Source organism: Balaenoptera physalus, assembly GCF_965194825.1.
Source record: "Balaenoptera physalus genome assembly, chromosome: 7".
Lineage (NCBI taxonomy): Eukaryota > Metazoa > Chordata > Mammalia > Artiodactyla > Balaenopteridae > Balaenoptera > Balaenoptera physalus.
In genome coordinates this window covers 11,821,460-11,846,026 of record NC_138886.1, presented here as the reverse complement: position 1 = coordinate 11,846,026, position 24,567 = coordinate 11,821,460, and the positions used below count along the sequence as shown (strand labels likewise).

General features: G+C 52.3%; 1 protein-coding gene across 11 annotated transcripts in view; it reads right to left on the bottom strand.

Annotated features, from left to right (window-relative positions):
* The window catches only part of DENND1A (DENN domain containing 1A), a 533,368-nt gene that overhangs the window by 27,348 nt on the left and 481,453 nt on the right, over positions 1–24,567 (bottom strand). For 5 of the 11 annotated variants that reach the window (XM_082467741.1, XM_082467740.1, XM_082467739.1 and 2 more), the window contains one exon: positions 419–475. The exons of the other annotated variants lie outside the window; for them this stretch is intronic. In XM_082467741.1, coding sequence (XP_082323867.1) covers positions 419–475 — 57 coding nt within the window. The remainder of the gene's footprint in view (positions 1–418; positions 476–24,567) is intronic. 11 annotated transcript variants of the gene reach the window in all.

Below are 24,567 nucleotides of genomic sequence, written 5' to 3'. Positions count from 1 at the left end.
CACCCCCCAGGAAGGGATATCAAATGCATCTGCAAACCGAGATCTGGCGGAACAGACCCCTGCTGCCAGATTTCTGCTTCCTTTGTGAGGAAGAGGCAGCTGCAGCCTTTAAAGCTCATTGGCTAGCAACGTGGCTCAACCCAGGAGATGCGCTCAAACGATGCACACACGGCAAGCACACCACACGGCGACCCTGCTGCCTACGGCTCTGACCTGCGAGTCACCAAACTGATTCAGAAAAAGGAGAGAGAAGCCCAGAAAATGCAAGTCCAGGGACATGCCACACAGAGGGAAGCTGAATAACCCACTTCATGGTTTTCTTTGGCAAGGCAGCTGAGTTCAGACCCCCGAGGTTTAGTCAGGCGGGGAGATGGCTCAGGCAGTGTTAGGCGGGAGGGTAGTACCACCGGCTACTCACGGGCCTCGAGCGCTGTATCTTGGGAGGCGGCGGGCGAGTGGGATGGAGTCTCTGTGGCTGCATTAAAGCGGAAACTTAAGGAATCAGTACACACGAAGATGGTTTGATGCATTTCCACACACGGCTCCAAGCATTCAGCCACCCAAGCGGGAGCCCAAGGGCCATCCTCGACGCCTCCTGCTCCCTCGGCTGGTCACCGGCTCCTGCACATCCCATGTCTGAGGCCCTCCTCTCCACTTCGAGCCTGGATCACTGTAATCACCTCCCAACAGGGCCCCCACCTGGATCTCCTCAGCCATTCTCCACACAGGCCAAGGGGGATCTTCTAAAATGCAATGTGACCCTGCCACACCCCAGCTTCGAGACCTCTGCTGTCCCCGCCTGTCCTGGGGCTACAGTTCAACAAGGCCCTGGGCTGGCATTCCAAATTCTCCAAGACCTGGGTTCTGCCGTGCCCCACCCAGACCCCTCCCAACCTGTGCTCACCAGCAGACCCTCGAATGGCCTGAGGCTCTCATGCCTGCTTCCTGCCTGCCCAGCAGGTGGAATGACCAACCTCATCCTGATCTGCCTGGCAAACCTTTACTTGTCCTTCAAGAATTTGCCCAGGTCAGATGCTGCCTTCAGTGCTCTGACTTACCGCTCACTACCACCACGTATCTTCCCCTCCCCACCCCCCATTCTCCTTCAAATGTTCATTTCCTTAAGGGATTCATCCCTGTGCCTCGGGAAAAAATATCTGCTCAGTAAATGTCTGATGAACAAATAAAATTTGCACAAAATGCTTCATTTTTGAACTCAGGACTTGAATAAAAATCAATAGAGCACAGACCTCTTAGCTCGCTCCTCAAACCCTTTATCTCGAAAGTCAAGCTTTGTTCTGTCAATGGCCTGCCCACCTAGATGCCCTGGACAGTGGGGCGGATGGGCAGACAGAGTAAGGAGAGTAAAGGTCCACACTAGATCAAGGTCACGGACACTCGGTGAGCCCTGGGAGGCTTCCAGTTGGTTCCTCCATCAACCTCGCGGTTCACAGAGGTCCATCAGTACGCCACAAAGTCCAGACCTGCACCGCCCACTACAGGAGCCAATGGCCACACGTGGCGAGTCCAAAATAAGATGCGCTGTAAGTGTAAAATGCACGCTGGATTTCAGAGACTTAGTTTGAAAAGAGAATGTAAAATATCTCAATATTTTTTTATATTGATTATATGTTGAAATGAAAATGTTTTGGATATTTCAGTTAAATATATTATTAAAATTAATCTCATCTGTTTCTTTTTACTTTTTTAATGCAGTTACTAAAGCATTTGGAATTCCATATGTGACTTGCATGTGTGGCTCCTGTTAGGTTTCTCGTGGACAGCACTTCAGAGCTTCACTTGGTTGGAGTGGTCCTCCAGGTAGTAAACTTGCCTCAGAACTCATTCTCTACAATCGACTCCCGGAGAGAGGGGCCATGTTTCAGGCGTCCCTGGATCCCTGGTGTCAGCACAGGGCCTGTCAGAGTGGCCTATGGAGAAAACTTGCCGACAGACTTGGTGGAGAATTGGGGTCCCTCATGGCACATCGAGAGCATATATGGATGGAAATAAAGTCTGGCTTCCCAGATCCTGTGCTGTTAGGAGTGCAGGCCAACCCGTGCTCGGTGACCCTTCTTCAGTTGGAGGCTATCTGGGGTTAGGATGCCACCCAACAAGATGAGCATGGCCACCCACAAGTGCATAGGCTGCTGCCCTCGTCCCAACCCCCCGACTCTCACACACAACCCCCACTTCCCCCATCACCCTCAGCTTCCCTTGTCCTCGGCCACTCTGCTTCTGGGTGACCTCCTTCTCTAGCCCCAGAGCCCTCACCACTAGTCACCTCTGACCTGCATTTCTGTCCCTGCTGGCGGGGGTGGCAGCGTTCAGGAGGTCACCTCTGGGGTCAGCCAATCTCAGACTGAACCCCATCCCTCCACTCATCCTGTGGCCCAAGATTTAACCATCAAGTCTTACTTTCCTCATTTGTAAATGCAGGTAATGGCACTACCTACCCAAGGGGGCTGTTAGGAAGTTTCAGTGAGAAGATGCTCGCCAAGATCTTTAGCCCGTAGACGCCAGCAACTATCACCATTATCAGGTTTCCCTGCCTCCAGCCTCTCCCCTTCCCAATCTATTTTCCATGCTTATTCCAGAGTGGACTTAAAAAAATACACGCCCAATTATGTCATTTGCTAGCCTAAAGCATCTCAGTGGAAGGCCGGCATCTCCCAAGGTGTCTTCTGAGAAACCATCCTGGGAGATGCATTGTATGAAAGAAGAAAAGGGGGTTCCCCAGCCAGACAAGTCTGGGAAGTGCTGTGTCTTGCTCCATTTGGGGATTCACAAGGCTGGTTAGCACAGCAAAGGCTGCCAACCCTTGCAATAAAACACCCTACCATGAACAGGCAAAACACTATTAACTCTTTTTTTTTTTTTTTTTGGTAAAAGTCCTGTTTCCCACATTTATTTGAATATAGACTCACTTCCCCTATAACACCTGTTAATATCCCCTGGAAAATGTTAACTGAAGTGCTCAAAGCCCTCTGGATTCTGGGCCCCACCCATAAGCCTCTGCAATCTCATCTCTGGTGCATCTCCCCCACCAACCCCGCCCCGCTCAGCCCCTTGCTCTCCCTGAAAGCTCAGGTGTTTTTTAAAATTTTTTATTTTTTTTTACTTTTGGCTGCAATGGGTCTTCGTTGCTGCGCGCGGGCTTTCTCTAGTTGCGGCGAGCGGGGGCTACTCTTCGTTGCGGCGCGCGGGCTTCTCACTGTGGTGGCTTCTCTTGTTGCAGAGCACGGGCTCTAGGCGCAAGGGCTTCAGTAGTTGCAGCACACGAGCCCTAGAGCGTGCGGGCCTCAGTAGTTGTGGTGCGTGGGCTCAGTAGTTGTGGCTCGCGGGCTCTAGAGCGCAGGCTCAGTAGTTGTGGCGCACGGGCTTAGTTGCTCTGCGGCATGTGGGATCTTCCTGGACCAGGGCTCGAACCCGTGTCCCCTGCATTGGCAGGCGGATTCTTAACCACTGCGCCACCACGGGAGTCCCTCAGGTGTTCTTGAAACACCTTGCATCTCCTTTTGTCTCACTCTTGGTGCCTCTTATTTGTCCTTCACTGTCTGGCTCAAGCACTGCCTCCTCCAGGAGGCCCTCCCTGCCCTTCCCTGAGGAGCATGGGTCAGGTGCTCTGCTCCCCATGTATTCACAGCACAAAGGTTGTAATTATCAGCTCACTCATCTCATTTCTCTGTTTATCTAGTATGGTACTGGCTAAATAGGTGCTCAGCAAAGATTTTTGGCTGAAGCTTCCTGGCACATGTAGAAACTCAACACGTTAGTTCTCTAGATTCTGTGATTAATTTATTTTGCTTTGATTGTCATCAGGAAGTGCTAGTTCTTTTGCAACTGAATTTATAAACGGTGGGAGGAAAGCAGCCTCTTGACCACACCTAACCTAGAAGCTAGTAAACCAGGGGAATTTATAGACACCAAGAAATGGTAACGCGGTACAAATGTCCTGAGTGTGGCCGTGAGGACGCACTGCAGGGATGCCGGGTATATCACAGCAGCTCCCTCAGGGCAAGGCACACAGTGGATGCGCTGCTAAGAAGCTTCTGCTTCTTGGAGGGGAGGAAGTAGTAGGGCTGTTGGGTCATGGTGGTTGCAGTTTCCCAAATATGCTGGGTGGCATGACAGTGGGGGACACGGGTTGGGGAGAGCTGAGTACTCTGGGGACAGTTAGAACAGCCCATAAGGTGGGGTGGTGGTGACTTGGCGGGAGGAGGGGGTGAAGAGAGAAGCTAGGGGAGAATCAACTCAACATACCGTTTTCTAGAACGTGGCTCCAGTGCTGGGCAAGCTGAATCAGGGAGTAACTGAATGTGGGGCTGTAACAGGGTGAGGTCCGACACGACTGCGGAGCCAGCCAGACACAGTGAAAGTCATTTCCGTGAGCCGGGGTCCCCACCCTCGACCACACTCCCTGAGGGCCAGGGCCAGTGCGCGCTTGTCTGTCTCTTCCCACGGCTCTGGTGCCAGGAGCTTATCCTTCCACAGACAAGGAGACAGACTGGAGTGGGGGAAAGTGACCTGCTCCTAGGCCGCCTGACTGCCAACCCAGGGCTCCTCCCACTGCTGGAGGAAGAGGAGGCAAAACCAGAAGAGCCTTGGAGCTGAGAAATCAAGAGGTCTGGGCACTTTTGCAGAGAAATCATGTCACATGTGATCCTCAGCACCCTAGATACACTGACTGCTGATTCTTAAGCGAGTTCAAAAAGGCTGGGCCTTTGGCAATCTTTGGCTAAGAAGAGTTCTGTTCAACAGTTCATCTGGCACTTCCTGAGCTGAGCTGTGGCAGGAGGGATGGGGGTGCTGGCACCTGCTTTCCTGAAGGTCACGTGTAGTCGGGAAGCAGATTCACTCTCCCATGCATAGTGATGGAAAAACTACCTGGGGCCAGGGCCTGGGGATTCAGGAGACTAAGACACAGTCTGTCCTTAAGGAGTGTATGGTCTAATGGAATTTGACCCACACCACGGAAAAATACCTTTCTTAGAGTACAAAGAGCATTTGGGCTAAAACCCCAAGAAACATACTTTGGGTGGAAAGACTCACGTGCATGTCTTGGTTCTGTCATTTTCTAGTTGAGTTCAATACTGGCTCTGCCATTTGGCAAGTTATTTAATCTAAGCCTCAGTTAACTCTTCTGTAAAATGGAAATAACTCCTGAGTCACAAGCACTGGTGTGAGGGTGCTACACGAGTGTATTACACCTGTGGGAGGCTCTGGTCTGGCAATCTGCTGATGAAACGAGACCATCCAATCCTCCGTCCTTCCCTTAAACCCATCAGTCTCCCCAGAAGAGTCCTGTGAATGTGAGGACCTTGGTTTTTCAAGGCAGTGTGCTGTGAGCAAGGCGCTGTTGAAAGGGACTGGATTTTACTAATCTCTTCTATTTACATGATGCGTTTTCCTTTCAAAGCATTTCTACTTCCCTTCTTTCCTTTGAGCCTCACGTTCCCTGGTGAGGCAAGTTAGAGGAGGGTTATTTCCCTGCAATAGAGGCAAGAAACAGGAGGCCCAGAGAGGTTAAGTGACTAGTATGAGGTCACAGAGCTAGTAGCAGGAACTAAAACAAGCAGGTATCCTTAGTCCATTGTGCTATCCTTGTCAACCAAAACTTCCAAAGTCATCTGGAATCCTTTCTGATTCGGTTTTTCTAACCCTTATCCCTTCCGAAGTTGGACGGTGTTGTTAAGAGATCTGTGCTGGGCTTCCCTGGTGGCGCAGTGGTTGAGAATCTGTCTGCCAATGCAGGGGACATGGGTTCGAGCCCTGGTCTGGGAAGATCCCACATGCCGCGGAGCAACTGGGCCTGTGAGCCACAATTACTGAGCCTGCGCGTCTGGAGCCTGTGCTCCGCAACAAGAGAGGCCGCGATAGTGAGAGGCTCGCGCACCGCGATGAAGAGTGGCCCCCGCTTGCCACAACTAGAGAAAGCCCTCGCACAGAAACAAAGACCCAACACAGCCATAAATAAATAAATAAATTAAAAAAAAAAAAAAAAAAAAAAGAGATCTGTGCCTTAGAGAAAAGGCTGGTGAGAGAATGACTGACATCCTCCCCTTCCCTCCTTATTTGAGCATCTCTTTCCAGTGCTTTCCAAAGGAGATTCACGTGTTGATTCATTCAACAAACAATGCAGTATACTTTGTACAGGCAAGGGGCACACCAGTGAATAAGACCCAGTCCTGCCTTCAAAGGGCTCCCACTCTGATGGTGGGGTTATAATACAGGTGAGGAGAGGGGTGCTGAGGTCTGTGGAGGTACCAAGGAGGGGCTCTTCTACCCGATGGGAGTGGTACAGAATTTAGGTGCATGAGATGGGAACCCCAGTGAGGGTGAATATGAGGATGGGGCAGGCCAGGAGGAACGGCTGGTGGGTGGGTGGGTGAGTGGGGTCACATAATACAAGGCCTTGAACGTCAGCCTAAGAAGTGTGGATTTCCTACTGAGCGCAGTGGGAGGGATTTAGGCAGGGAGGGACATATCAGAGGCCTTGGTGTCAAAGATGGATGGGAGGAGGATGGGTGGGCTCCTAAGGACAGACACTCCCTTCCGGCCAAGGGGGCCTGCCCAGACCAACTGGCATGTGACTGCTGGGAAATGTGAACATGAGAGGGTAAGCTCCGAAGTGTGATTGACATGGAAGTCCCAGAGAGGAGAGGAACTCTTTTGGCCTCTGATGGTCTCTGCCTGACCCTCGGCGTTTATATCTGTCAGCCATGTGGGCCAGGTGAGTATGCTCATTGGATATGAAACCCACATTTATGAGGACAGCATCTGATTTGCAGTTAATTTGTTGATGCAGCAAAACACATTGTTTCCAAAAGGTCAGGAGGGGAAGCCGTGTTGGAATATCAACTTAATTACCTGGGTGGCATGGACGAGCGGGCGCCCTACACGGGGCTGCAGGGTGGAAAATGCTTCACTGCCAGGCGTGGACTTGGGGCAGAGAGTGAAGCGGGGGCAGCCTGCGAGGTGGGCAGAACTGAAGCTCTGGTGGCCCGCTGCGTTCTAACACCTAACCAGCGCATTTGCTGTCCCGGGAATGAGGGTCATTATTCCATTTCACAGATGAGGGGAGGCAAAGACTTGCCCAGGGTCACACCGAGCGGTGGATGACAGGCCTTCGGAAGAGGGTCAAAGAGCTTGTCTCAAGTTAATTGCGCACTGGGGCAGGAGTCCTGTGATGGATTTGGGAGGGGCCGGCTGTTTGGGAACCGGTGCACAGATTTCCTCAGTCCCCATGGAGGACACACCTTGGACTATCCCATTAACATCCCTTTAAGGTCAGAATCAGCCTCCCGTTTTCACAGCTGGTAGAGCAGACTCAGGGAGGGCAAACAGGCGCTATCTAAGGCCACACAGAAGGTGAAATGTCAAAGTCAGTGGGCGGACAGGCCAGACCCCAAGCGGGGACCGGTGGTGTGGGGAAGGGGGCAGAAGATCGGAGATGCCCGAGGCCTCAGGGATCAAGCAGCTTCATTGAAGGCCGAGGTCTATGCGTGCAAAGCTTGGGGTGGGGAGGCAACCTGCTTGAGGTGGCAGCCAGAGCCCCCGCCGTGACCCTTTCTGAGGGCCAGAGAAGGTGGGGCGTGCCCCATGGCAGCTGGAGGCATGAGAACGGTGGCCTCCAAGGTCAGCCTCAAAGGGGGTCTCAGGTCCTTTGGGTCTGAATGGTGTTCTGAACTGTCCCTTTTCTGTCAGACTCCCATCTAGCTCACCTGGAAGAGGCCCTGGCATCCCCAAAGGGGAGGCTGGGTAGATGCTGGGGGCTTCTCTGTGCCAGGGATGTGCCCAACCAGATACGCTTCCAGGAATGGAGAGGGTGGAAGAGAAAATTCACAATTAAACCCTGTTATTGTTTAACGAGGGAAGAGTTCACCTGGTTAATTTTCCTGGCTAGTAGCCACATCAATGCTCTGACCTGTGCATGAAATGGCCCTGGTTGGGAGAGGAAGACAAAGCTTTCTGTGGCTTTACAAAAGGCCTCTGGGCTGAGAGCAAGGCTCCTCTACTCCTCGGGAAGGGAGAGCCGCTATTATGCAAGGTATGAAAATAAAAGAGGGCTTCTTTTGATAGGCCTCCAAAAAGGAGTGTATTGAAGCTATATTTGTGTGGAGTGTCTCCTTTGAAATGCCCAACCAGCTCACTCGGGCACAGCTCTCGCCTGTCCCCCAACTCCTGTCATTATCTTGAATCCTCTCGTCCACACTTGATAGAGCTGATCCTGCTTGTTGGGGAGGATCAAATGCTTGCCTTCGCTTCAGAGTGTCAGCAAGGATGCTGGAGAAGACTGAGCGCTGGTGTCCTACAGCACTCGCTCTGTGTCAACAGCACTGGGCAGGCCCTGGGCCCCCACAGGGGACCCTGGGGTCCTCGGGCCCTGCAGCATCCGCAGAGGTAACTCTCAGCTCCAGGCTCTAATCTGGGAGGGATGCTCACGGAAAGACACTGCACAGGATGGACCTCTGCATCAGAGCTGAGGAAGAAGTTTCCATCCTGCTCGTACACGATGACAAGGTGCTTCTTCATGGGAAAGGGAGGCTGGGAGGGGCCTCATCCTGGAGCAGCCTCAACGGGCCAGGTGCTACCCAGTATACCTCAGTCAGTCCTAAAACTCTGCATAGAAGCCCTGCCATAATCCCTCCGGCCCCAATTCGCACAATACGTTAGGAAGCTGGTTGTCGGACTCCGGGGGGAGGTTCCCACGTGTCTGCAACTCGCCGTCCTGAGGCACCCTCTGCAGGGGTGCTGGGGGCTGAAGGTGGCCCTCGAAGAAAAGCTGTAGCACCTGCTGTCATCTCTGGAGAGGGGCTGCCGGGGACTCAGCCGCCCCAACAAGTCACCTTGCGAGGCCATTCTCTCTGCTGGGCCCCGGCACTCTGCGGCGAGTGAGAGCTGAGCTGAGAGGCGACTCCTCCTGGTCCTGAGAGCAGTGCATTCTTCCCCGATGTTGACAGGAGTAGTATTTTGTAGTGGTGCTGGTTAATTTGTAGTGGCATTTGTGGTTTGAAGCCTTGTCAAGATCCCTGATTACTTCCCGTGCAAGGAGCTTGGCTGATGGGGAAGTTCACATGCTGAACAAAAGCAGCGAGGCAGCTGTGAGGGAAGGCTGTGAGGGGGCCGGGTGACCCCAGGCCGCTTGGGGGACAGAGGCGGGGGAGGGAGGGGGCCAGCAGTGGGGCGGGGGAGGGGAGCCCTTTGTTTTTAGTCAGGTGCAGCTGCTCGGTCTGAATAGGTGGCATCCCATTGGCGGCCCGAGGTCAGGCAGCAGATGCGGGCCGTGGCTGGGCAGGGGCAGGGAGCCTTGCTGACGCGTGCCATTCTCTGCCCAGACAGAAACAGGGCGCAGGGGCTTCACTGCTACCTACATGGAGGCAGCCATCTGGGATGCCATCAAGGGTGCCTGGGTGACATTCCCAGGAGGTTGGGGATGCCAGGAGGGGCTTCCAGATGTTGGGAGAGAGAATCCCCCTCTGACAGAGGCAGCGGGGCTGTTTTGAGGCACTTGCTATGTTCCAGGTTCTGTACTAGAAGCTCTACCTGTAAGGTCTCTAATGAACCCAACAACCCTGCAGAGAAGGTAAAATCCCCATTTGGCAGATGAAGAAACTGAGTCTGCATGGCTCAGTGACTTGCCCACGCCTCACTGCTAACAGGTGGCCGAACCAGGCTGCAGACCCAGGTAAGTCTGACCCCAAAGAAGCCCACACTCCTTCCATCAGACCCGATACACAAACGGCAGAAGGAAGATGCTGAATCTTATCCCCTTGAGAATGGGGGGGGGGGCGCTTCCCTCTCCCTGGGGAGTTCTTCCCCCCAATATCCTCTTGAGTTTTTTGTCTTGCTAAGTCCATTCTGACCACACAGAAAGGTTTGTCTTTGCAGCCGCCTACATTTCACCAGGCCTGTGTCCTGACTTGGGGAGGGTTTGCTCGGTGCATTTAAGGGCTGGGGCCAGCTCAGCAAAACCAAGGCTAATTTATCATCTCTGGAATGGTGTCCACCCCAAGCAGTACTACCACTAGGAAATTAAAATAAAGATCTTCTCCCGATTTTGCAGTAGTACGGATACGATCGCATAGCATCTTCCGGAAAGGGAGTCTGGTGATTACGACAGCTTCCGCGCTGCTCTCCCTACCACCAGCTCCCCCCGCCCCAGTCCACCCGCAGCCCGGGGAGCTGGTCATGTCCTTCAGACGGTTCTCGACAGGCCATTCGAGACCCAGTCCCTGGCCCACCCACCCCATATTCCACCCCACCACAAGCAGCCCATTTTTCCAGCCCTGCAAAGACCTGCCCAGGCACTCATGTGCCACAGCCCTTCACAACGCACGTGCTCGTCCTGGGTGCCCTTCCTGCACCTGCCTACCTGGTGGATTCAGCTCATCCCTCAAGCCTCCGTCCCTTCCCTGGAAGCTATCCCTCTCTTCCTGGCTGGATAGAGCCTGGCTTCTTTCTTCTGTCCCTCCCCTAAAGACGAGGGGTTCCTCAAGAGTGCTGTGGCATCTTGGTCACATCTGGATCCTGGTCACATCTGGATCCCGGGCTCTAGGCACAAGGCCTGCACACGGTGAGTGCAAAGTTAAATGCTCACCCAAGACTGTGGGACTAGCCTCAAATGGTCAGTAAGGCCGTTGCCCAGCATTTGACTAACGTGGACCAACTAGTTGTCATCCTATCACTGAGTCGCACTGTCCACAAGGCTGGCAATGTTTCTGATCAGGAAAAACTCCCAACCTGGAGATATCCTGGTCTAACAGGTTGAGCCCAAGGCCACCCTGAAGAGCAAGAGACTTTTCGAGGAGAATGCAAAGGTGGGAAGCTTAGATGTGAAATATCCCCAAATTTCCCCAGTGTCTGTTAAAGACAGACAGTCAGGTTCGCCAGACAGAGGTTTTTTTTTTTTTTTTTTCCTTCCCTCAGAACAAATGGATGGAGAACCTGTTTTTAAAATTCCTGGACCCTGGCATACATTTCTATCTGTGTCAAAGTCTAGCCCTCCACCGCCTCAGCAGAGTTTAAAATCCTAGCTAATAGGTTAACAACTGTTTTTCTTCAGCTTCAAATGAAGAATATCAGAAGGCTGGGGGGGAATGCAGCTCTCCAATTTGTACGGACTGCACACAGCTCCCTGCAACGTGTGTTTGACAGGACTGACATTCTGTACCGCTGTGAGATGGGAAAACGTGTGACATTTTTATTCATGGTGGCGTACGCCCTTGTAATGATCAGCTCTGGTCGATGTGCTTACCGCAGCAGCCCCAGAGCCCTCGGAGAACAAACAGGAACCCAAGGTGCCAGCAGTTCGACTGCCTTATTAAACACCGCCAGGATCCTAACGAAGACCAACTGCTGGAAAATCTCACTGTCAAATCCTCAAGGACATTGTCAGTGCACAGCTAACTGCATATATTTTTCATTTAAAATACTGAAATCCAGCATTGTGCCATTACAACCGAGGGGAGGGGCACCCACTCCAGCGGCCATTCTCTCGGCTGCCTCTTCGGAGCTCCAGATGCCCAGTGGGGTTCAGGGCTGAAAAAGGGGTGGCGGAGATGGGAAACTGACTTTCTGAAAACCCAGCCCAACCTTCAGGGTGAAAGGCTGAAAGTTACAGGGCTCTGGTGAGAGTCACTTAAACTTGGAAAGTCGATCCACTGGCTCCCTCCTAAGTCTGAGCGAATTTGCATAATGAGAAAATCCGTTTCCCCCAGCCGGCCGTCTTCCTGTAGGTGCAACCCATCGCATCCTGCACCTTGGTGCTAATCAGCCTGCTGCTTGGCGGCAGACCTTAAGACATCTGCAGGAACACACGGTCACGGTAGGTTTCACACCTCGGCAGCAAAGCTGTGTGTCAGGGTGCCCACCTGCAATCTCACCACTTGCCTCAATTCCAAGGCCTCAAGGTCAGTGTGCAGGAGGACTCCTCCCTTCAGCGGTCATTTTGAATCTGGATGCACACTGATGGATGGAAGCCAATCACATGGTAGACCCTGGAGCTTATCGTGGTTGTTGCGTGGGGTGGTTTGGTTACGGCTGCACACGCTACCGTACTGATGTATTTACCTTGTAAACATGTATTATTTATGCAGTGCCTCTATTTCCATACTCCAGCCCTGATGCACCAAGACATACTCTGCTATTTATTTATGGGGTCCTTGGCATAACGGGCCTAACAAGATGCCCATGTGTGGTTCTTGCCGGTTTGCAACAAACCGTACGTGGTTGGCTAAACAACTGGATGTTCTCCATCCATCACAGACAGAGGCTTGCATTTTAAGGGGCTGTCTGTAAAGCTGGTTTAGCATAATACTGTACATCATCCTTGGCAGAAATGCCCTGGGATGCTGAAGAGCTGGCAACCCAGCGAGAAGGAGCCCTAACCTTTCCTACCCTGGGATGGGGCATGGGGTAGAGTAAGCCATGGGTACCCTGGTTACAGGTCCCAGAGCAAGGGGGGAAAGGAAGGAGGATGGTAGACAGCCCCAGGGCAAAAGCAGGACAGTGAGGGTGGAGGTACCCTGCTCCTCTCAGCTGGCCATTTTGTCCTTCTGCAGAGCCTTTCCACATTGACCCCGTATATCCCAACAGACACTCCTTTCATCATGGGCTGCGCCTCAAATCTCATTAGAGCATGCTGGCTAGAGGAAGAGAAATTCAGCCTGCGTCCAGCCCTGTGCCATTCCAAGGTGAACCTCAACAGCTCCCACGGAGGGCATCCAGCGGGCCACGGCGCTCTGTCCCTTTGGTCTCCTGGACCTCTCTCCCATCGTTCCCTCATCCTCACATCCCACGAGCTCTCGTCTGAATGCTGGCAGCATTGTTAGTGGTCTCCTGGCCTCACCTGCTTCCACCCCTTCTAGCAGTGGCCCAGAGTGAATGTTCCCAGATGCCATTCTCTTGAATATAATCCCTCACTGGCTCCTGACACCCACAAGATATGATTCAAGCTCCTCCAGGGCCTGGCCCCTGCCTACCTCCGCAGTTTAGCTCCTGGCCCTCACCAGCTGCCTCTACTAGCATTTCTCTTTCTGTATGGTTTGTTCACTGTCTCTCCCAGACAAAGAGTGCCATGAAGGCAGGGCACACATCTCATTCCTTCGCAACCCTGGGGACTTGGACAGGGCTTGGAGTTTGACGTGCCTCATAATATGTTGGATAAGTGAAGGAAGGAATTAATGAAGGCATAAAAAAGTAACTCAGAGTTCTGCCTGGCAAAAAACTCCAAGGCATCAGGATTTTTAATCACAAAGATAGGAGGGCAGCAGAGGAAGAATTCTTAGCTGGTCATCATGGTTTGGGCAATGGAAAGTGTTTGGTAGATAGCTCTGGGGTGAAAGTGGCCCTCTGTCCTGCCCTGTCTCTGTGGAGAGAACTATCCCCTGGTCAGCACACCTGGAGAGCCACCATCTCTGCTGACCGCTTCACTCCACCTGGCCTCCCGAGGCACCATCTTGCCAAGGCTCCATCTACTGCCCCTCTGGAAACACTCTCTATCAACCTCTCCAGAAAGTGCAAACAGGGATCCATCTAGAAGGCGTTAGGGAGTAAGGCATCCCAGGGAGGGCTGAGAGGTAGCTGTAACCATGGAACCATACGGCTGATGGGCAGTAACATCTCAGAAATTCAGTTTAAACTGCTGCCAGGCAATGTTAATCCCCCATCACATTTTGCATGTTAAGTGGGATATAATCAGCGATCCCTTGGGAGAGGTCCCTTTTATACATTCTCTTTTAGTACTTTTATTACATTTTAAAATTCTTTGCAGTATAAACTAAATGTGATTCAATATTCCAGAAGACATGGAACTAAGCAGACTGACAATAAAACTAAGCTGGCAAAAACAATGACCTAAATGAGGGACACGGTCAGTGCCATCTCAGATGCAGTGTGCAGGAGGCTGGCAAGCAGCCTTTGCTGCCAGGGAGCTGCCGTCACCACCAAGCGGTCCCAGGTCAGCTGAACTGGGCAGTACGATGGAAGAAGCCAGGGTCTTGAATCTGAATCCATCCTACCAGCCAGGGGGTTACGCCGGACCCTAGCGAAAAGTGGGGCACTCGTGGTCCCTCCTGCATCAGTCTGGGGAAGATAATGTGAGAAAGTGCAAACACCTGCTGAGCATATTGCACAGCGCCCAGCAGGCACTCAGAAGGGCAGCACCACTGTTGTTCTTACTCCTGTGTTAAGGAATCCAGGGCTCTGTTAGGTTTACTCTGGGGAGGAAGCAAAGTCTCAAATCCAGAGAGCAGCCATCAACCTTAGCCAGGAGTGGGGGAGAAGCAGAACAGTGACCTTGACCTCCCTAGCCACCCTAAGCCACACTGCTGGAGTCTAAGCGTGCCCCAAACCACTGGCAGCCACAACCAGGAACCAGAAGGAACTGAGGCAGAAGGCTCGATGAGAGGGGTACAGTGAGGGGAGGGCCTGGGGTCCAGCATCAGGTAGACCTGCTTTGGAAATCTTGCTCTGCCACTTACTGTGTGACCTTGGGCAAGTTGCTTAACTTCTCTGAGCATCAGCTTTCTGGGGATAATGATAACTGTATCAATCTCACAGGGTTGTTGAGAAGTGCAGTGAGATGATACTTGTGGAGGGGTTTGCATGAGAATGAAAACCGACCCGACCCATCCGACCCCCTCCTCAGCCTGCCACTTCTCAGGTAGTCCTTGACACCCCTTCCCCCAGGCACGGCCAGGTTAATCATTTACCTCGTCCACAGCAGGGCTCAGGGATTGATGGGGGACAGTGTGACAGGCAGCTACGGGCACAGCGCTCCCATGGCCACAGGGCGGGGACTCCCCACACCGGCAGTGACGCTGAGCTGATTCTCCCGGAGGATCGTGCTTGTGGGATAGAATTTATTTTCAATATTTTATGTTCTATTTCCCCTTCCCTACTGGGATAAACTCTCCACCTTTGGCACATAGAATTCTAATCTGAGAAAATGCCTCCTCTGGCCTCGCTGAATCAGATTTCCTGCTCTTGCCCCGCTGGGCTCAATCTCTCCCTGGCGGGGAGCTGCATTCCGAGCTGCTCCAGCACAGACCTTAAAAGAAATGCTGTTTTTAGGCTTTGGTCAGTTCTCTGGCAAAGAGACCCTGCTGTCACACTGCTGGACGCAGACAGGCTTGGGGGACGCAGGAGGCCTGTCACGCACACACGGCACTGCACGCAGGGGTCCTCAAGTGAACTCAGGCCTGCAGACCAAGAGCCACCTCCCTTGTTTGATTTCTCCTGCTTTGCTGAACTGACTGGTGGCTCAAGGGCATGGGGAATGCACAGAGCTGCCCTCACCTCCCATGACCCACCACCTTCCGTGTATTCACCGCTCACCACTCGGTCACTCCCCAGACTCACTGGGCAACTCATCTGCACCAGGCCCTGCAAGGGTGCTAAAGTCACGGAGATGAGGCTGACACTATCCCTGTCTGGGGACAGTGTGTCAGGCGCGGGACAGTGCTGGCCCAGAGCAGGGAGGGATGGCTCTGCTTGGAGGAGTCAGGGAGGGCTCGTGGGGCAAGAGGCGCTTGAGCGGGCCCTGAAAGGCTGATGGCATTTTGTCAGCTGGAGCAGAAGAGGAAGGCCATTCCTGGCACTGGAGACAGTAGGAGCCCATTCATCTCTGGGTTCCCCCAGCGCCCAGCACGAGGCCTGGCCTGGAGCAGACGCCCATGAAGAGCTGGTGAAGGAGTGAACACGGGATTGTGCTGGGCACTAGAGGAGAGGAAGGGACTCTGCCTGGGAAGGGGGCACTTAGCAGAGTCTCGCAGGGTGAGAAGGAACTGGCCAAACGTCAAGGACTGCAGGTACCTCCAGCCCAGCAGGCCCAGCCGTAGGCAGGGGGCTGGGAGGGGGCCCTGGTGGCTGGGTAAGTTCTCCTGATCATCCAGCAAGTCTGTGCCCCGGGGAGAGAATCCTGGAGAGGGATCCACATTGTGGAGGGCTGACGGGCCCTCCTATCTCACTACTTGTTGATGTTTTCTGATGCCCCTTGTGCCTCACAGACCAGTGGAGGAGAGCGACGGGTGACCCCAGGAATATGAGGGATGTACGGGTGCAGTGGGGCTGACATCCAAGGGCAACTGGGGTGGTGCAAGTCTGGGGAAGGCCAAGGACAGACTAAGACATTGCAGCAAGTGGAGCTCGTGAGGCAGGGATGGATGAAAAGCGGACACTGGAGCTGCCAGAGCAAAGGTGGTGCTGGAAACCACAGGGGTAGCCGAGCTCCCCACTGAGTGGAGAGTCAGAGGGGACAGGCCAGAGCTGGGGAAGAGCTCTGTCCAAGGGAAGGAGGACCAAAGACAGCTCCCTTGGTGCAAAGTCCAGTTCAGACCTCCTGCCCTGCTGGACTCGACACTTCGTCCATCCACCAGGCTCCTGCCGGCCAGCCCAATTTCCATGCCTCGGTGTATTTCACTTGGACCTTTCTGGAGACTCTACCTTGGGCCAAAGGAGTGATTTAGAAGGCAAGAATTCTCTACTGCAACCAGCCAGAGAAAGCCATGGGGCAAGGTGCAGAGAATTCCACCTGAAGTCAGTTGCCACCCCATCCTAGAACAGGCTAGAACAGCAGCTCTGTTTGGTCTCTCAGGTTCAGAACCATCATCAGGTATCTGAGACACAGCCTGGAGAGGCTGCTCCCACCTAAACGAGGACAAGGAGCTCTCTGCCTAGTCCTTGAAGCTGATGGAGAGCAAGGGCGATAATCAAACATTGCATCTACTCTGCAGTGATCTCCAGCAAGTCAGCAGTGATGAGGTGATGGGCACCTCCTGAGCATGCTGGTGGGGAATCACCCCGAGGACCAAACTGGTTGGAGTTTAAAACAAACGAAAAGGGACTTTGAGATGCTCCGTGGCATGATCATACAGCACAGGTCTGTGCCTTTCAAAACCACCAGATGGATTCTGTCCACCAGGATTAAGCTGAACCACTCACTGTGACACCGTGGTCTCCCTGAAGGCAGGGGCCTTGCAATCGGCACCCTGGTTTCACAGATGTGGCACAGAATAGGTATCCATGATTATCTGCTGAACAAGTGACCTAGGTTCTTGGCTCTTTCTCCACCTCTGGGCCCTGGGTTGCAGCTGACTTGGCACACTCCACTCCCCAGAAGCTGTCACAGGCAACTGTGCCCATCTCTGTAACCTGCAAGCCCTGATTCGTACCTCCCTGCCATGCACTCACCTGTCCCCTCTCTATCTGGTGCCCTGGGTGACCTCTGACCTTGGCTCTCCACCATGTATACTCTTGATTTCAAGATCCCCACCACTTTGGGTGTGAACCTTTCTCTGCCATCAGACAAGAGGACAAGGGCCTGGGACAATGTCTCCTGTTTGGCTTCTGTGCACATTTATCAATTTAACCTGTTTTCCCTTCTTTTGATAATAGCCCCCTGATTTCTTTTCCAGGAACTACCCCTCCTGTACTTCTTAGGTATGTATTTCAGGTAGAGCCTTACTCGTGGCCAACAGAAAACCCTTGGCCACAATGATGGGTTCTAAGACAGGCATATGATCAAAGTTGGTTCAATGAGTGAACCCATGCCTCGTGTGGTAGTCACTAGGAAGTGACACCCTCCTGCTGGTCTTGCCCCTGGAAGGATACAGTCTGGAGCTGCTGCAGCCAGGGAAAGCCTCCTTGAGAATGGTAACAGCAGAGGAGGCCAAGGCGGGAGAATGAAGCAAAAAACTGGGTCTGATTGACATGATTTAATGCCTGGATCAAGTCATACTTGAAGCTGTTATGAATGAACAATTTTTCTTTTGGGGTTTTGCCTCTTGCAACCCAAAGTAACCTAACTGATGGAGATTCCCAGTATAAGCCCTGCCCCTGGTCTTTGGGGGCTGGGCTGGCCCCTGACACCCCAATACTAACTCCTACACATGCCCAGTTTCTATCCTGCATTCTAATCCCTCACACATATGAAGAAAGCACCCAGCGTGCCTCTGGTGTCTAGTGATGGGTTTGGTGTGCAGAGCCTACGCTGGGTGCAAAATACTAACTTTCTTGTCTTGGTGCCAACCGAGGCCCAGAAACATTAAGGAAGGCCTGGGATCTGGAAGGAAACCAGGAACAAGGCCTTACCTGTGGTCCAACATCCTGGGATCCTGGGCCACCTGCAGAGGCTGCTGCACTGGCCCCATCACTACAAACTCAGCAGGAAACTGCCATGTTCTTAGCACAGAGCTGGAGCGTGAACCTGAGGTCTAGTAATAGACAACATGGCTTTGAATCCTGACTGTTGCTTCTGAGCTGTAAACCTTGGCTAAGCCCCCAATCTCTCTGAGCCTGTCTCCTCTGCAAAAGGAGATGATACCTGAGACCCAGTAGGCTGGTTAAAAGGACTCAGTGGACTAACTCGTGGGAACTGGAGTTGGAACACAGACCCCCTTTTCCAGGTCTCAGCACGGTGCCTGGCATGTGGCGAGCAATTCAGCCTCATGGCCCCCCTCCCCTCCCTCACTGCTCTTCGACCATGAGAAGTGCTCAAACTGCTGTGAAAGTGCCCAAGACCTAGCAGGAGGGGCGTGGACTATGGTCGTTGGCCCTTTGCAGACCTCCTTAACTTGTGCTGAATGGAGGTCCGGTGGTGGAGCTTAGAAAGCAAATTGCTATTTTGAACCTGGATTTTCATTTGGCCGCTGACCTTTCTCAGCCCTTCCGTGGCACATCGGGAGCCCCTGAGCTACCTGTGGCATACTAGCTGAGAAGGCAAACATCACACGCTTAATCAGAAATCGCCTGGATTTTCAACCCAATCCTTATGAACTTCCAGAATCTTTCTCTTTTTTGACTGGCAAGTTTTTCCTCTTGAAATCGAACATGTCTGCTCTGCGGAGCAAAGTCTGGCCTTGTTAACCTTGCATCAGAAAGCTGTCTCTGGGCTACCTGGGCTATGAGAAAGTGAGGCCACACGGAAAGACAGGCCCAGCCAGCCACCCTCGCCAGCAGACCTGACAAACCCACTACCAGTTAGGGACCACACTGCTTCGGTAGTGGCAGGGGCTGAGTCAGGACAACTCTGCACAGCCACCAGCCTGCACTGGAGGCAGGGCTGCCTGCTGGTCACCCTGTAGAAGGCACGGGGGAGCTGGAGGGAATGGAGCAGGAGGCCACCCCAGTGGTGCTCGCTTTCTCACGCAAAAATCTGGTTGAAAGAGTGGAAAAAGGGGCAATGGAAAAGGGGGAAATACGATTTGAAAACAACAGGGTTTGAAGGAGCATCGTGCAGAGAGCTCTGCCTGTGGTCTGTGAAGGCACAGCTGATAAGTTAGGCCAAGAAAACGACTTTGGATGGCAGACCACGACACTTCTCTGCTCACTCACGCCTGGTGCCCCAACCTTCCCCCTGGCCCCTTCCTCTCACGTGTGTGAGGCAGACTTGGGCACCATCTCCCTGCCATACCCCCAGCCCTCCCCCTGCCCCACGATGCCAGCCCTCCTCGGTTTAGGTGTTGACTTTCCCACAAGAGCTGTAGGCACGAGGGTCAGTTACAAGTGTGCACGTGCAGGGGGGCTGCCACTGAGGGGTGGGTGTTCTGAGAGCCGCGGTGTGATGGGCGCTGGGAAGACAGGCTGACTGGGAGGCCATGTCGGTGGGTGACTGACGTCTGGCTCTGCTTTTGCTGCACTGGAGAAAGAGACTGATGTTTACCGAGCGCCCATGTGTAGCGCTGATCCAGGCAGACAGTACCTCACTCAATCCGTATAAAGACCTATGACGTGAGTATTATTATCCCCACCCTAAAGCTGAGAAAACTGATTTCACTGAGGTTAAGTTACGTAGTGAAGGTTACCAGCTTTTTAGGCCAGAACTGAAATTTAAGTCCACAGCTGCCTGATGATAGAATCTGTGCTTAACCCTCAACCACACTGCTTTCATCAGCTGATCAGCCTCTGCCTTTCAGCAGCTACATACCTGGGGGGATGGGGGCTGTATTTGCTTTCTCTCTCTGTGAATGGCTGTTACATATGTGCGTGCCCGTGCACGTGCATGTGTGTAATTTTTTGGCCATACCATTTGAAAGCAAGTTTCAGACATCACCTAAATACTGCAGTGTGTACCCTTGAGGCATAAAGATAAGCCCCTAAAAACCACGACGTCAACAACAGCTCTAACATATCACCTAACATCCCAGCCCATCTTCAGATCTTCCAACTTTCCCAAGAATATCTTGGAAGCTTTTAAAAAAAAAATCCAAGTTCATACTTTGCATTTGGTTATACAGCTCAGTCTTTTTTACAGATAAAATCTTTGCTTTTTTGATAGAATTCAAGGGAAACCGGGCCTTTCCTTCCCTTGCCTGCTCTCTCCCCAGCTTTCTTCCTTTCCAGGTCGACCCATCCTGGAAGTCTCGGGGTGTCCCAGTGCTCGCCTCTCTCCCCTCCCCTCCGTTCCTGGGGCATTTAGGACTAGACCTTAGGAGCTCATAAAAACACAAAATAGAATGAGACAGTATCTAAATTCCTATAATACAAATCTGTTTCTACTTGGAAACAGAACCCTTATTTATGGAAAGTGATTTGGAAGTAGTTTTTGACCACTAATGGAATATTCATTTTCCTTTTTCAAATGAATGGAATTACAAGCATAGCAACAGAAATAAAACCAAATAACCTGGACACACAACACGTACTTAAACAATAATCAATCAATTATTAATCAATTTGAAAACCCACATCAATAATAAAACCTCAAGACATCTACTGACTGCCAGGTCAGTGCCGAGCCCTATGGTGGATGTTCCAGGCTCACATTCTCATGGGCCTAAAGGTATAATTACATGGCTGCGTGAGATGTGCTGCATGTGCCAAGTTCTGGGGCAGCACAAAGACAGGAGCGACCAAATCAGTTGGGAGGATTTACCAAAGGGACATGCTCTGAGGGTGGACAGGCAGATCACCCCGGGCCTCACGGGCTCTGCCAAGGGTGAAGGTGGAATCTTCAGGGGAGACGAGGAGCAGGGAGGTGGCACGGCCACTTGTGTGTGAGGCTGTGTGGGGAATGCAGTGCGGGGGAGTCTGGAGGCCCGGAGGCCAGTTAGGGAGCTGCGGAGCGGTCCAGGTGAGCGATAATGCAGCCTGAACCAAAGCTGTCACAGAGGCGCTGGAGAGGAGAGGGACTGGGCAGGGGCAGAGGGCAGAAGGGAGAGGCTCTGAGGGGTGGGGAGTGGACCTGGGCTTGTGGATGGACCTCACTGTGGTGGGAGATGGAGGAGGAGGGTGAGTGTGGTGGGAGTGCACATTCAGAATGCAGGCCTGTGGTGTGAGGTGCCTGGAAACATGCGAACATCTGTCCGACGTGTTTGGGAGGTAACGGCTGAGTTGAAGGGAATCGTGTGTGACTTCCAGACTCACTGGGACAGAAGGGGTTTCTCAGGGCGCTCAGAGCTGAGGGTGCTGAGAAGGCATTCGCTGGCTGGGCAGCCTCTCCAAAGCAGCATGAGACTGGCACTAAATGACCCAGCTCACGCTTATAAAGCCAGAACTCTCCGTATGCACAGATAAGCAGGCAACCTCATTCCAAGAGCTGCTTCTGGGGGTGTATCCAAACCACTCCGTCCCAGGTCTCTGGAAGCCCAGTAGCGCTTAGTTTGAGCTTTGGTTTAACTGGCTTTTCAAACTTTATGTTAAAGAGGTTTAGAGAGCTTTGCTCAACCGGAAGAATAGACACCTTTCAATGCACACTTTTTGGAATCTAGCAGATTGGAAGGCAGGCAATTACTTTGTTTGTAGGATCAACTGGGGGGGAACACAACGAAGGGGGCGTTGGAGCGGGTTTGCCCTGTCCTCCCACCTCCTGGGAAGGCCCAGTCCCTGGCCGAGGCCCACAGCATGTGGCAGCACGTGTGCAGGACGAGAACCCAGTGTCACTGGGTGCCACTGCCAGTCCAGTTCCTCAGGCCAGGGAGGCAGAGCTGCACTCAGCCGAGAGAAGCAGGGGTGCTGCTGGTGGTGGAGTATGAATTAGCTCCTAATTCAAGTAAACGTCTTCTGGGCCTGTTTCCCCAGCCGTACAAATGGGTATGAGGCCTTCTTCCCTATCAGCTAACGTCGATTCGATTAAATGAGTACAGAAGTGAAAGCGCCTGGCCTGTCCACTTATTAAACGCAGGCAGCAGGGCAGGTTCCATGGGGGTGCTGCCTCGTCTGATTTCTCAGATGGGGAAGGGTCAAGCCAAGACGTCTGGCTGAGGGGCGCCCAGACCCTCCTGGGGAGGGCAGGGCTTCCTCACTCCTTCCCCAGCCACAGAAAAGAGAGAATGTCCACTTCCCTGCCCAGGAGAGAAAAGCGTGGGGGAGCCCTTAGCTTCTCTCTGCGCCCTCTGGCTCTCGGCTGCCCAGGGGAGGAGGAGTGCTTCCCTCCGAGTTTGGGAGAAGGAACTGAGCATGCTCTGTGCTCCCGGTGCCCCCGCCCCCGCCCAGCAGTCGGTCCACAGGCACCCTGGGTGCTGCCTGCAATTGCCCACGTCTCCTGTGGGGAGTAGCTCAGTCTTTTCAATTCGGAGGTGAGGTTTCAGCAAGCCCATTTGGCCTCAGGTCTAAAGCAGTATTCTCCTTTTAGCCTATTGGTAAAAAAGCTGGCATTTTAATCTCATTTGACTGTCTCCTGGGCCTTATTTCTCATTTGATTCTGAACTTGGGAGAATAAAAAAAGTTATTTATAGGGGGCTTCCCTGCTGGCGCAGTGGTTAAGAATCCGCCTGCCAATGCAGGGGACACGGGTTCGATCCCTGGTCCGGGAAGATCCCACATGCCTCGGAGCAACTAAGCCCGTGCGCCACAACTACTGAGCCTGCGCTCTAGAGCCCGCGAGCGCCACAGCTACTGAAGCCCGTGCACCTACAGCCCCTGCTCCACAACAAGAGAAGCCACCGCAATGAAAAGCCCAAGCACCTCAACCAAGAGTGGCCCCACTCACCGCAACTAGAGAAAGCCTGCGTGCAGCAACGAAGACCCAACACACCCAAAAACAAATAAAATTAAAAAAAAAAACAAAAATACTGCTAAAAAAAATAACAAAGGAAAGCTATTTACAGCCTCCCTAAACCTAAACATTTTCCAAGGTAGGAATATTCTCAAGTCAGAGACTTTTTTTAAAAAAAAAAAATTTATTTATTTGGCTGCGCCGGGTCTTAGTTGCAGCACGCAGGATCTTTTAGTTGCAGCATGTGGGATCTTTAGCTGTGACATGTGGGATCTAGTTCTCTGACCAGGGATCAAACCCGGGCCCCCTGCATTGGGAGTGCGGAGTCTTAACCACTGGACCACCAGGGAAGTCCCTCAAGTCAGAGACTTTTGAACTCTTTAAAGAAATCAGACATGATAAGGATGTAGAGGCCAACTTAAAATCCCTTGATTTGCCCTTGTCTGGAACCACTGACATGGCTCATGATGAGCTCTGAGGGGCGTTATGTATGTCTGCTTTAGAAAACAAATGAAATGTTAGTGAGTTCAGTTTGTTGACAAAATATCTTTTAGTTATAGGGTTCAGCTTAGGTCTACAGACAGTGGCCCTGCAGGTGAAGCGGCTGCCCCTGTGGGACCCTCAGAGTGCCCTGAGCTCACCTCTCCCACTGTTCTCATCACTCTGAGTTGGGCTGACCACTTGCTGTTCTGTCACCCATATAATGCCCCACAAGTACTTTTTTTTTTTTTTTTTTTAAAGCACATGGTAGGTCTCAATACATGGATGAATAGATGCAGAATTAAAGGGAAGAATGGTCATAGCCTTGAAAGAGGAAGCTCTGGTGCAGCAGAGGCAAGAGAGCACTTTTCCTCCCCCAGGGGGTCTGTAAAGGCCTCCCCCGGGCTCCCTGCCACCCTGCCAAATGTCTTCATGGAGTCCCCTGGCTGGCTCCATGGGCACCAGCTTTGCAAGGTGGAGGGATTAATGTAATAAAGATCTCAACAGTCTCTGCCCCCAGTGGAAAGCTAACTGTTCTTAAAGAATGAACTCCATAGGAACACAGACTCAAGGCAAGGGTCTTTCTGAGGTTAGTGTGCACTGTGGCTAGCTTAAATTATTTTTCCAGGACACATTAGTTTTACTAGACATTTCAAACAGAAGCTGATGTCTCTGCTTGGTGACGGACCTGAAATGGGTTCTGAAGTCGAACCGTCCTGGGTTTCTGTGCTGGCAATGTGGCCCTGGGAAGGTCCCTGAGCTCTGGCTCTGGGTCCATAAAATACAGCTAATGATCCCTTCCTCAAAGGACTATGGCAGAGATAACACATGTTTTCCAAGAGGAGAATATGTACTGTTGGGGCTACATGAGTAGTTTAGGTGATACATGGATGGACACTTAAAAATTTTTTTTTGGATACACCTTTGAAAAAAACTGGACCAGTACATCAAACTATGGTTTTATCAACAATCATTGCATAAGATGAGGGTAAAGTTGGTATAAATGTCAGGTTGGAGTCTGTTTAAAGAAAAATATCAAGTAAAAAAAAAATGGTACAGATGGAGTACAGAGGAGAGTGTGGCAAAAAATTCTGAAATGGAACTCGAAGGACTTCTTTGAGAATACCTAGCCCCTAAAACTCATGTCTGCC